This window comes from Myotis daubentonii, chromosome 1 (genome assembly GCF_963259705.1).
Source record: "Myotis daubentonii chromosome 1, mMyoDau2.1, whole genome shotgun sequence".
NCBI classification, from domain to species: Eukaryota; Metazoa; Chordata; class Mammalia; order Chiroptera; family Vespertilionidae; genus Myotis; species Myotis daubentonii.
The window spans coordinates 202,645,197-202,657,227 of NC_081840.1; the positions used below are offsets into that span (position 1 = coordinate 202,645,197).

At 45.7% G+C, this 12,031-nt stretch overlaps 1 protein-coding gene across 6 annotated transcripts in view; it reads right to left on the bottom strand.

The window, feature by feature from the left end:
- Positions 1–11,770, bottom strand: part of SPATA18 (spermatogenesis associated 18) — a 33,891-nt gene extending 22,121 nt beyond the window's left edge. For 4 of the 6 annotated variants that reach the window (XR_009449400.1, XM_059671426.1, XM_059671412.1 and 1 more), the window contains exons 1-4: positions 11,291–11,770; positions 5,690–5,795; positions 5,454–5,569; positions 3,963–4,075 (exon numbers count right to left, since the gene is read on the bottom strand). Coding sequence is in view for 5 of the 6 variants with exons in the window: in XM_059671426.1 (XP_059527409.1) it covers positions 3,963–4,075; positions 5,454–5,569; positions 5,690–5,795; positions 11,291–11,377 (422 nt within the window). In the remaining variant the exon portion in view is untranslated. Of the gene's footprint in view, positions 1–3,962; positions 4,076–5,318; positions 5,570–5,689; positions 5,796–11,290 lie in introns of those variants that run through there. The other 2 variants (XM_059671444.1, XM_059671434.1) reach the window with 2 other exon arrangements.
- Between the last annotated feature and the right edge of the window lie 261 nt (positions 11,771–12,031).

Below are 12,031 nucleotides of genomic sequence, written 5' to 3' on the forward strand. Positions count from 1 at the left end.
TATTTCATGTCTTCCTGTCTCTGACTTCCATCACTTACTAAGTATGAGTTTCCTGCGTTTTCTGCATAGCTCAGTTACTGTTAGTTTTAATGACTCCCTCCATTGTAGATGTCATAGTAAATTATACTATTTCTTTACGTCTGTCTAAATTTAAAAGGAAATGGGAATGTACTGGATGGCAATGGATGAAGACCAATGGTCCTCAATTAGGTTGCCCCAGTGCAGTGAGAGACATGGGTTGGCAAAGGTTTCTTGACTTAGCTGACCCTACCTCCCTGGAACATCGCTTTCACCACAGTAGTCCTGCGGCTAAGAGAGAGCAAATGCTATCTAAACTCACCGTTGTCCTCATCCTTCAAGTGCTACTCTCTACCACCCTTAACTCTCTCAAGAAAAGTTTGTCTCCCCTTCTCTGGGGCTCCTTTCACACTCAGCTCACACTTACAACCTCATTACAAACACACTGTGAACTACTTGAGGGCAAAGATTTTATTTTATTCATATCTTTATCCCGAGCACCTAAAACAGTGCCTGTCACAATGTAGGTTTTTCAAACACACACACACACACACACACACACACACACACACCACACACACACACAACCCTGAAAATTAATGTCTAAAGTCTAAAACAAAGCCATAGTTGCAATGACTCCAGGCCTACTGGAGGTTGAAAGGAAACTGTTGTGATCTAATTCAAATGTGAATATGTAATAGTTTTTTAAAAGTATATATGAGGAAAATAAACATTTTATTAAGAGAAAACTGTAGAAAATTAAAAGGACAAGATAGACTAAGAAATGAAAGAGTATGAACAGGAATAAAGTAGGTTTTTCCCCCTCTCAAAACATGGCATATATGTGTGAGTACATATACATGTAAGCAAACATACATGTTAATTTGGTAGCCTTGGCTGACATACAGAGAGAAAAGAGGAACATTCATGTGCCAAGAATTGTTTTAAGCTGATGAACAGCTTTTTAAATTTTTTATTATGGACTTATTCATTCATTGATCAAATTACTGAGAATTTACTATGTGCCAGGCACAATGCTGGCTGCTAAAGATACAACAGTGTCAAAACATCAACACAAATATGCACTTTATCAGATCACAAATATGCAAAAAAGTGTTTAAATGTTCCAAATTGTGGAAAGTGCTATTGTTAGGTCATCGTGAAAGGGAACTTAAGGAGGGGAAAGAAGAAAGACCCTTTGCTGTATAGTGGTCACGAGCAGACACTGAGAAAGTCACATTTAAATTGAGGCCTGAAGATACTCAAGAGGCAGCCTTGCAAAGAGCCCGTGGAAGACTGCCATTGTCTGAAGGAACACAGGCAGGGGCCTCACAGTGAAGAAGAAATGGACAGTAGACTAGGTGAGGGGAGTCTGACATGAGATGAGGGTGAAGCGAGAGGTGGGGTCAGAGCGTGCAGGGCCCTGGGAAGGCTGCTCACAGCGTGTAAGGAGAGTGATGACTTAATAAAGTAAAAACACACCTATATGTTCTATGTGAGAAATGGTTTGTAATAGAGCAAGAATGGGAACAGGGAAACCAGTTGGGAGGCAATGAGTTGAGGCAAGAGGTATCAGAAGCTTGAACCAGGGCTATGGCAGTGCAATAGAAAGAAAGGGACCAGTGTGTGGGATGCTTAGGAGGCAGATTCAACTCTATTCTAATAGACTGGGTATAGGAAATGCAGAAAAGCGAGACTCCTAACCAGAGTCCAGGCATAAAATCAATGAGTATATTGCAGTCTTTCCACGTCTAGAGTTCATCAAGCCTGGGCAGACCTGTCCGCACTCAGCACTGTATTGGAATCTGCACCTTTGGAACTGAGTCACAACCAAACTGGTCTCCTTGAGGACAGACATGGGAACCTCCTTGGGTGGGTGACTCGTTCCGCCACAGGTAACACCCTGGCTTTAGAGACAGAGGTAGGCAGAGTAAGAGAAAGAGGAGAGAGCTGACTACCACAGAAGGTGGGGAACAGCCTCCATCATGTGTAATACCTTCAATAAAAATAGAATATGAGCCACATGTGAGTTCATAACAAAAACAAAACTAGGAAATTCAGAGAAAAGCAACAAGCACCTTCCAGTGTGCAACTTCAAATGGACAGTGGGGGATAGGGGCCATGTACATAGATAAAGAGAAACACACACATGATCAACCAAATAGGGGAAAATGTATGTGAAAAGGTATATGGGTGTTCCTGGTACTATTCTTTCAAATTTTCTGTGTTTGAAATTACTTCCAAATAAAAAGTTTTAAAAATGCATACAGTCCTTTTTTCTTAGTCCGTGGTGCCCCTTCTAGCTAACTACTGATCCATAGTGACAAGAGAGAGAGGTAGGAACCTGGCTCCTATTGCTACTGATAAAAGAGAGAATCAGCAAGCTCCCAAGCAACCATAGGCAAATGGAGAGAGCTGGTCATCAGCAGCAGAGGCCAGTAAATGCCCCCAGGTGACCTAGCCAGACAAGCCACAACTCAGCCTCCAGTGGCACAAGACATCCGTGTCCAGGAGGAACTGAGGCAAGAACCCAGCAGGCAGAACACGACCAAAGGCCCGCTCCTCCTGCCCCAGCATCCCTCACTCCTAGATGTCAGTCTAAGGAAGCAGGAGGGCAATTAGACCCCTTGAGAGAGCAAACACAGCCCCTAAGGAAAGTCTGAACTTGGAATTAACTGAATATTTACACAAAAAGAACTACCATAAACCAGAAAAGAAGTGGCACATTTAAGGATCCTCCTCGCCCCACTCCAGATCAGCTGACATTAGTTGAAATGAGTTGTAGAAAGTCAGAGGAATTATCCTTTTTGTACCTTGCAGTTGTAAACTTTGTTGCAGCTATAAAACTGCTCATTGATGATGGCTCCAATTAGAAAAATGCATGGGGGGAGGTGGGGTGTGGAGATGCATGCAAGCACACACAAAGAAAAAGGTCTAGAGTAAAATATACCAAAATATTAACAGGGATGAGATAACAAATGATTTTCATCTTTTTTTTCCTTTTGATTTTCATCTGCATACTCTTATTTATTGTATGCATTTTGAGAAAGAAACTTGTATTTTCTAATCAGGCAATTTTCTAAGTCAGTAGAGATGTTTTCCATAGGCGGAAAGCTCATCAGAGAACAAGGCAGAATGCCATACCCTATTCCATCATTAGCCTGAACTAGTTAGAAACAGAATCCCCTGCTTCCCCATACATGTCAGCAATGGAACGATGCTGTGGGAGGAGAAATACCTTATTGATTGATGGGCTCGTGTTAGGTGTGTTGAGTGCAGTTTCATACACACAGGTCTATCTTCCTCAAGTATGACCCAAAGTTTGCAATTTTCTTTGCAGTGATTCCTTGAGCTTGCTACCCTGGTTTTGTACATACCAGGCATCTGATATGCTGCCTGACACTGCTTAACTTTTTAAAATACTTTTTTATATCAAATAGTTATTCCAGAATCTTGAATTATTCATCATTTAAAAAGTCTGATCTCTCAGTCCCACCCCCCAAGTAAGTACAACAAATACATGCAGCCTGCTTTCATCTTGCCTTTGCTCTCTTTCTCTTAATTTTTCTATTTACCCTCCTTAACCCTTTCCCTCTGCATCCTTTCTCATTTCCGTCCCTGAAAATAGATTTTCATATAACCATCTTCCTCTGTTTATAAATATGGGCTGACAACAGGCCTATGGAAAAGAGGGGGCTCCAGGAATGGAGCCAAAGGGACCAGGGCCTTAGGGATCATATGGAAATCCTGGCCCCAAACTCAAAGACACTGACTCCCAACACACACACACACACACACACACACACACACACACACACACACACCATATTACTTATTACTTATTAGCAAATGCCTACATTTCACATGAGTCTCCTTTCACACTTAAAAATTAAATGAAGAACAAACAACTCTTTTTGAGAAAAGATAACTTGCATTCCTCTTACTCGTCTTGAATCTGGTTGATTTGATTATGAGTTGAGCTCAGCTCCACTTCTAATTGTTTCATCTCCCGTTCTCGAGCCCCAGCCTCTTTCTGTCTCTCCCTTTCAAACGTGTCCTAGAAAGATACACATGTCAAAAAATAGTCTGAGTACATGAAATAGCAGAGACAGGTTGCACAAGTATTGTGCTGAACAAAGGAAGTCAAGCACAAAAAAGCATATAATGTATGTTCCGTTCACGGGCCGACAAAATTAACCTGGAACGATAAAAGTCAGAGGAGTGGTTGCCCTGGGGGCAGAGGGGCATGCTTGGGAAGTGGCACAGGCATGCTCTGGAGTGATGGAAATGTTTTAGATCTTGATAGGAGTGCGAGTTACCTGGACATGTGCCTTTGTCACAATTCATCAACCTACGGGTGCCACTGTAGGTAAGTTATACCTCGATTCTAAAAACAGACATTTAAACATCATCCTATATGTCTATACCGAGAATAACATGCATAGGGGGTAAAAATTTCAAAAGCATATGAAAATCCCCGGGGGGGGAGGGGGATTGCTTTAAGACAACTAATGACTATTGTACTTAACACATATCTGTTGCTTCTCATGCTTATCACGTTTAATTCTCACAATGACTCTATTAGGCCAGCAAAAGCATTGTCCCCATTGAGCAAATGTGGACACTAAAAATAAAGGTTAGACAACCTCCCCAGGACTATGGAAGAGGGACAAGAATTCTGTCCAGTGATCTCCAAAGAAGAATCCTTCAGCCACTACCTCATGAGACCCTGTTGCTTAGAACAGCCTGCTCTGTTCTAATTTTATGGAGATCCATGTAAGCATTTAAAATCAAGGTCACTAATGTTTTGTTTACCCCAATATAGTAATGCCAATGCCTTAAGCAAGGTATACGTTCTGTCTCCAGTCTGATCTTCCCCTGTTAAGACACTGACACTGTCCAGGGAAACCACCAAGATCAACCACGATATATGAGACCTTCTGTGAGTCTACCAGAACTGAGCTTTCTTCTTATCTTGGAATTTTCCAATTAATTGTATTTCACTCTTTCAGAATACTGAGCTTTCCCCATCGATAATCTCTTTCTCTCCTGAACCCCTTGGTACCCTGTCTGGAGGACTAATTTGTCATTTAAAAGTTACTATTTAATGCCTCGTGTGGGCCAAGCAATGTCTCAGATGTAGATCCTCCCCAGACCCTTTTTATAGCTGAGGAGGCTGAGGCTCATTGATTTGCTGGTCATACCACTAGTGAGTAGGCTAAGCTAATATTTGAATCCAGGTTTGTCTTAAGAGAAAATTCAATCCAATATGCCCCAAAGTACTGTAAACAGGAACTCACCTTTTATGCCTGTATCCCAACTCCCCAAGTAGAGTTGAGTCCCTCTCTAGGTCAAAACCATATGGTATGAATGTTTGAGTTCACAGAGCCTGACCATGGTGCTGAACATCAAGGGGAATCCTTTAGCATCCTTACCTGCAGAGAGGGGACCTTGCTGTCAATAGGTTTTCCCAGGGAAGCAGCAGTAAAGGCGGTCTCCAGCCAAGGCAAAAGGCGTGATTTGATTACTTCCACACCATCATAACGTCCTCCTAGAAGTATCCACAAATCAGGTCAGCGAGAGAAACCCAAGCACGCCAACTCAGTCAGAGCGCACACAGAAAAGGGGGGGGGGGGGGGGGGCCGGATGGGAAAGTTCAGGACACACTCACCTTCTTGAGCTGTTGTAGTGAGGATTCCAAAGAGTTGTCCCTGCATCTTGGCAACTTGTTCAATGAATTCCAGGCAAAAACTTAGATTCTGATCACATGAGTTTGTCTGCAAAGCCAAAACAGTAGACATCAGTGTAATTCTTCACCCGCACGGCAGGTAGACAAGGGCCTCACTTTATACCAGGGCTGCCTGGCTCTGGTATACTCCCAGAGCCAAACACTGCTGTGCATTCTCCAAAACACGGTTACCTTGCCTCCTGGGCACACAGCTAGAGCGCGTTCCCCAGCTTGTTTGTGGGGCCATGTAACTGAGTTCAGGTCCATGGGAAGGAAAGTGATGTGTGCCACTTTGGGATGTGACCCCGAAGAAAACCTCTTGAGGGATTCTCTTCTTTTTTGCTTGCCCCATCTGCCAGCCAATTGCAGAGGACCCCAAAGGCTTGGCGGGTGATAAAGTAACAAATTTGGGAAGCTGCTAATTGAACACTTACAATGACTGTTACATAACTGAGAAAGTGTACTTGTGGGTCTTAAACCACTAAGGTTTGGGAGTCATTTTAATATCATTAACCCTGACTCATTACTCAACAGAATCCTGCAACAAGTCCTTTCATAAAGTGAATAAGCCTTTTATAACAGTACAAATCATTGCTCCCTAACTTACCTGCTGTATTGGTTCTTGTCCTCTACCTAAGTTCCATATGTACATAAAGAGCACTACTTGTTAACAGTAAGCAGGTATTGCTGGACTGAGGATAATGGAGAATAAGACAAAAAAGATGGGCCAGGCCTTATGGCACTTGCAGACGAGTGGGGGAGACAAGAGATAGACAGTTATCCTGCAGTGGGATAGTCAGTCTTACCATGGGGGTGAACACAGGTCTACTCAAGAGCCCATTGTCTTCGAAAGTCAGAGAAGACTTCTTCCCGAGAGGAAGTGAAATCTAGGTGAGAAGAAATAGGCAGACTAGGGGAAAGGGTTGGTTCAAGTGGCTGTGGAACATCTAAGCAGTAAGAGCAGAACATGAAGAAGCCAAGAGGTAGGTCTTGTTGCTATTATCCTGCTTTTGTCATCTCCTTGGTGAACTGCTACTCTTTCTCATTAGCTAAACTTCTTATTGAGTCTAATACTAAAGGAAGGGACATAACTGTAGGCAACCAACAAATCATGTGGGAGTAAACATGCATAGACTGATATGTCATCTCAAGTCATTATAAGGCACTAGTAGTGGGCACTATAAATCCTGAGACAGGAAGTGCCTCACAAGGAGGATAGAAACTAGAATAGATAAGAAAAGTTTAGATGACCTCTAGACAAAAGTTGACAAGAAAAATGCATATCAGTATCACAAGGGAAGTGCCCTGTGGGCAGAGGCTGTGCCTGCCCTGATCATTCACTGCTGTATTTCCAGCCCTGCATTCTAGAGTATATATTCAAACACAGTAAGTAACTAGATGGATGAGTGAACATAGACAATTCACTCATTTTGGATTTATTACATCCCTCCTAAGCGCCAGGCATTATTCATGCTTGTATATATAGGCTCAGTTAAGCCCCACAATAGTACGCTATGAGATAGAAGTACCATTGTTATTATTCCCATCTTCAGACGAGAAAACTGAGATGCTTAGAAGTTAAATAACTTGCCCAGGATTGCTTAGCTAATAAAATGTCAGAACTGAGGTCAGAACCTTAGCTGCCTAGTTCCAGATCCCATGCTCTTAACCACTAAACGATACTGACTTTTATTTTTTATGTTTGTTTTTTTATTGTTTTATATGTTTTTTTCTTTGTTGATTAAGGTATAACATATGTGTCCTTATTCCCCCATTGCCCCCCAACCCCCATCCCCACTCATGCTCTCACCCCTCCTGGATACTGACTTTTAGATGGTGATTATTGCTGGGAGTAGAGGGAGGACTAGATGATGTGGCAAAGAGGGAATGAGAAGGGTGGTTAGGGAAGGCTTCTCTGATGAGGAGACCCTGAATTAAGTCCTGAATGCAGAGGCTAGAGAGGGAGCATGTCGGGTTGTGGGAACAGCAGGGGCAAAGGCCATATGACAAAAAGGAGTTTGAAAACCCTGAGAACCAAAAGTAGGTTCTCAAGGTGGACCACAGAAGGTCAGAGAGGTCGGCAGGCCTTCCAAGGAGTTTGGATAGAATGGACTCATCATTACTAGGGGAGCTGCTGGCTTCTTTTCCATGCCGGGTAAATAATACCTGGTGACGAACTCTGTTGTAGCATTTATTTCTGTTTTAGCCATTTGTTTCTCTGTCTCTCCCTTTCTCCTAAGAAGACTATGTGTTTTTTTAAAATGATTTTGCATGTCTCGTGTTTGTATCAATTGCCACTCGTATCCATAGCAAATCGAAGGGCCCAGCAATATTTGATGGATGAGTGAATAAATGAATGCGTGACTTAGCCCAATACTGAATTTGATTAGAACATTTGGAGCACACAGCTTACACAGCTATCTCCATTCCTTCCTTGTTGAACCAGCAGCTCCCTGCCCTTGCTGTTTCGCTCCTGCACTTGTAACACTGACCTTCAATTCCCCTTTCAGCCTTCTGCCCCCTGGCTAGACCAGGCCATGTACCAGGGGTCATGCCGACCTGAAGCAGTGTCTCAGCTTTGCCACTTGTCACAAGTTCTATGTGATGCGGCACAGGTTGCCTCTCTGAGCCCATCTCCTCTCCAGAAATAAGGATAGATAATGCCTTGCAGAATGTTAAGAGAATTAAATCAAAATAATGCATATTCAGCATCTCAGAGACAGAAGTGTTCAACAGTTGGTGCCTTGAAGTGGCATTCGGTATTGAAAGGAGCAGTGGATTTAGGAATAAGGCAGACATTGGTTCAAATCTGGTTCTCCACTTATTAGTCACATTCCCCTAGAAAATAAATTTCAAATATGAGCTGCCGTTGCTTGTATTTAGGAGGTGGTTGATCTCATGAGCTAACTGAGGTGCAGAATAGAGGAGATACACAATAATTAAAAGTAAAAAAAAAAAATTAAAAGTATTATTAGGGTATTGTTACTATACTAGAGGCCCGATGCACAAAATTCATGCAAGAGTAAGCCTTCCTTCCCCCAGCTGTTGGCACAGGCTTCCTTCCAGCACCTGGGACCCGGGCTTCCCTCCAGCCGCCAGCAGACACCCGGGACCTGGGCTTCCCTCACAGCTCCGGCTTCGTCCGGAAGACCGTCTGGAAGGATGTCCGGTCTAATTAGCATATTACACTTTTATTATTATAGATGCTCCTTTGCCTTGCCAAATGCCTGGTATAAGTACGTGCTCAATGGAATGTTTGCCAAATGTTTGTCTACACAACTTAAAGAACAGAAGAGAATATACTGTCAGTTCCTGTTCCCAAGACATGTCACAACACGCTGCAACTTCTAACACAAAGCATTGCCCAAGTTACTCAAGTTTCAATAGGGTCACATTACCAAACATGTACTCAACAGGTAAATAAAATACAGGTATGAACTAATTATACTATCTCCTAATTCCAAAGCACAGACTCTCAAAATTCCTTCATTCATAAATCATTGAGTTTCTATTGTATGTAAGGACTTGGGCTGGCAGCTCAGGACACACCACCATATTAAAAATAAATAAAAATTTAGGAATGTTGCCTGCTGTCAACGAGCTCACTGGCTGGAGAAGCAGGAGGGAGAATGGTAAACATACCCGGCTTAAATAATTACCTTATAGTTGATTAAGAGTTCTGGGTGGATAGTGAGCTGCTGAAGGGGCAAAACTCACACTGGTGATGGGTGAGGGGTAAGAGGTTAGGGCATTTCAAGGGGAGAAACAGCAGGCAACAGGGCAAGAAACAAGGTATATTATAGGGGAAAGTGGAATACAGGGTCCAGGAACCCAAATAGCAAAGGACTTTATTCGTCACATGGCCTCTGGGCTTCACCCCATCCCTGAAAGATTTAGCAGGGCGAGTGAAGGAGCGTGGGTATGACATGGTCAGATTTGCTTTGCGTTTTACAAAAATCAGTCTGGCAGAAGCAGACTCTATAGAGTTTGGATTAGAGAGTCTGCCTGGCAGGGCAGGAGGCAGTTTTAACATCTGGCTGATAGATGTTGAGGGCGGTGGAGATGCCAAGGGTCCACTAAAGGCCCTTCCTAGCCCCATATCACATCTGGATCTACTAAGGTCCCACGGATGCTGGCATTGCAGGAGGAGGAAGTTGGGAGGTTTGGAAACAAGTGAGAGGTATAGGAATGATGCTGTTTTGGGGACAGGTTAGGGGGTCTGCAGGACCTTCAGATGGAGATGTCCAGTCATAGGGCCTAACAATTATTCTGAGACTTTGCAGCAAGTAGGCACTTTTAAGGGGGGGAGGGGGGCCATGGGAGGGACCCAAGGCCTTTGCGAGAAAGAGGTAAATCTTAATTTCCTGCAATCTTGGAGAAGGAATCATCAGTGTGGGTTCTTTAAAAGAGGACAAAGGGGATAAACACTAACACTAGGAAGGAAGGCCCAGGAGAAAGCTGTAGTTGTTCTTGGATTGCCCACCCACCCTCGGAGCTCTGGTTAAAGGGTGAGTGGGAAAGTCTAAGGGACGCAGGCTGGCAGCCAGTTGCATTTTTCCTGTGGGATTTTAGAAACAAGCGGTTGGAGACTCAACAAACTGAGATCCGGAAAGAACGTTATGTATGATCTAGTCCAGTCTCTCCCCTTTCACTGGGACCCAGGGAGGTTACATAAACAGCCCAGGTCATTCAGCCAGTACCAAGCAGAACCAGACCCAGAACCTAGGGGTGTTGATTCCGGGTCCCCAGCTCTGTCTGCCTCGCAGTTAGTTCTACTTGCTATTACGAGTGGAAGGGTCTTATTTAAGACGGACGGACCAAATGTAAAGTAAATTTTGCACTGGAGTTCTATCTTCTCCGTGGGGAGGGGGTTAGAGACTTGAAGAGCACTTTGGGTCCGATGACAGAATATTGGCCTCTTACAGACGCCCTGGCAACAGGCCTTCTGAAGTCTGCCTTGGTGTTGAAGCTGCGCCTACAGCCCATGCGGACCAGCACACCAGTGAAACCCGCAATGTTGAGAAGTGACCCTTTCACTCACTTCTAGATAATAAATACTGGGTGTGTTCTTTTAAAAATCTATTCTGATGCAACCCCTGGTATCTTCCTAGTGAGAGACTTGCGGAGAAGCAGGGGTTGGAGTGTAGTAAAAAACAAACAAAAACAAACAAAAAACATTCGAGGTGAATGACGATAGAGAGGTGGATTGCTGGCGGAAGCGACTGGAGGGAGCGTGAAGGGCTTGACCTTCAGACCCCTGGCAGATCGAAGGCCTTTCCCGTTGCTAGGGCCGCCAGCGTCCATGGTTACCACTAAAGGGGCTGCGCTCTCTACAGCTCACTCGGGCCGGAGCGCATTCCCAGCGCCGCCTCGCGTCGCGGGAAGAAAACGGCGCCGCCAGCAGACACCTGCGGGTCCTTCCTTCTCCGCAATCACAATCCCCGGGGCTTTGCAAAGCGGCACCCCGATGCCAGGCCTAAAAACCCCCCGCGGGGGGCTGTGTAAGGAGGGAAAGCCAGCCCGGGCTCTCCCACGCCGACTCACGTTGTAATCCCTCTGCCAGCGCTCCAGGTTCTCGTACATCGTTCGTAGAAAATCGTTGGAGACCAGTTTCCTCAGGGTTTCCGCCATCGCTGGTTTTTCCGCTCGGTCCGGCTCGGGGAGATGGAGACTTGGAGGGACGAGTCGGTGGCCTCCGCTGGACCGCAGGGCGAGTGGGCGGGAAGGGTGTTATCTTCCTGAGGGGCTCAGAGTTCGGCCGATGTTTCCATCCTCCCCCTCGGGTCTGACCGGGCAGGGTTTGGGGAAGCCGGGGGGAGGTGCCCTGGGCCACAGCCTCCGCGCCTCATCCGCTGCCCGGCGCGGTCTCCTGGCTCCCCCGCGGCCCGCCGCGAGCCCAGGCCTTAAATCCCCGGGCGATTATTAAACAAACCTTGACGTGGGCGGCGGCTGCTAGGGACGCGCGCCCCGGGCACCGAGGCAACGCGGTGCCACCGCCCAGCCCCCACTGCGCCCTCCCTTCACCTCCGCCCGGCAGCCCTCCTGCTTTCCCCCGCCCGCCCATCCCCTCCATCCCCCCCATCCCCCCACCCCTCCAAAGGCGCGCAATGTTGCTGATCCTGTTGCTCTCCCTCCTGCTGCTGCTGCTGCTGCTGTTGCTGCTGGTAGAAGGCGAGTGGCGCCCGTGCCGCTGAGACTCCGGGTGGGGCCCGGGGCCGGAGGACGCCAAGACTACACCCCGATGGCAGCGGCGCGGGACGGGCGCAGTGCGGGGTGGCGGGCTGG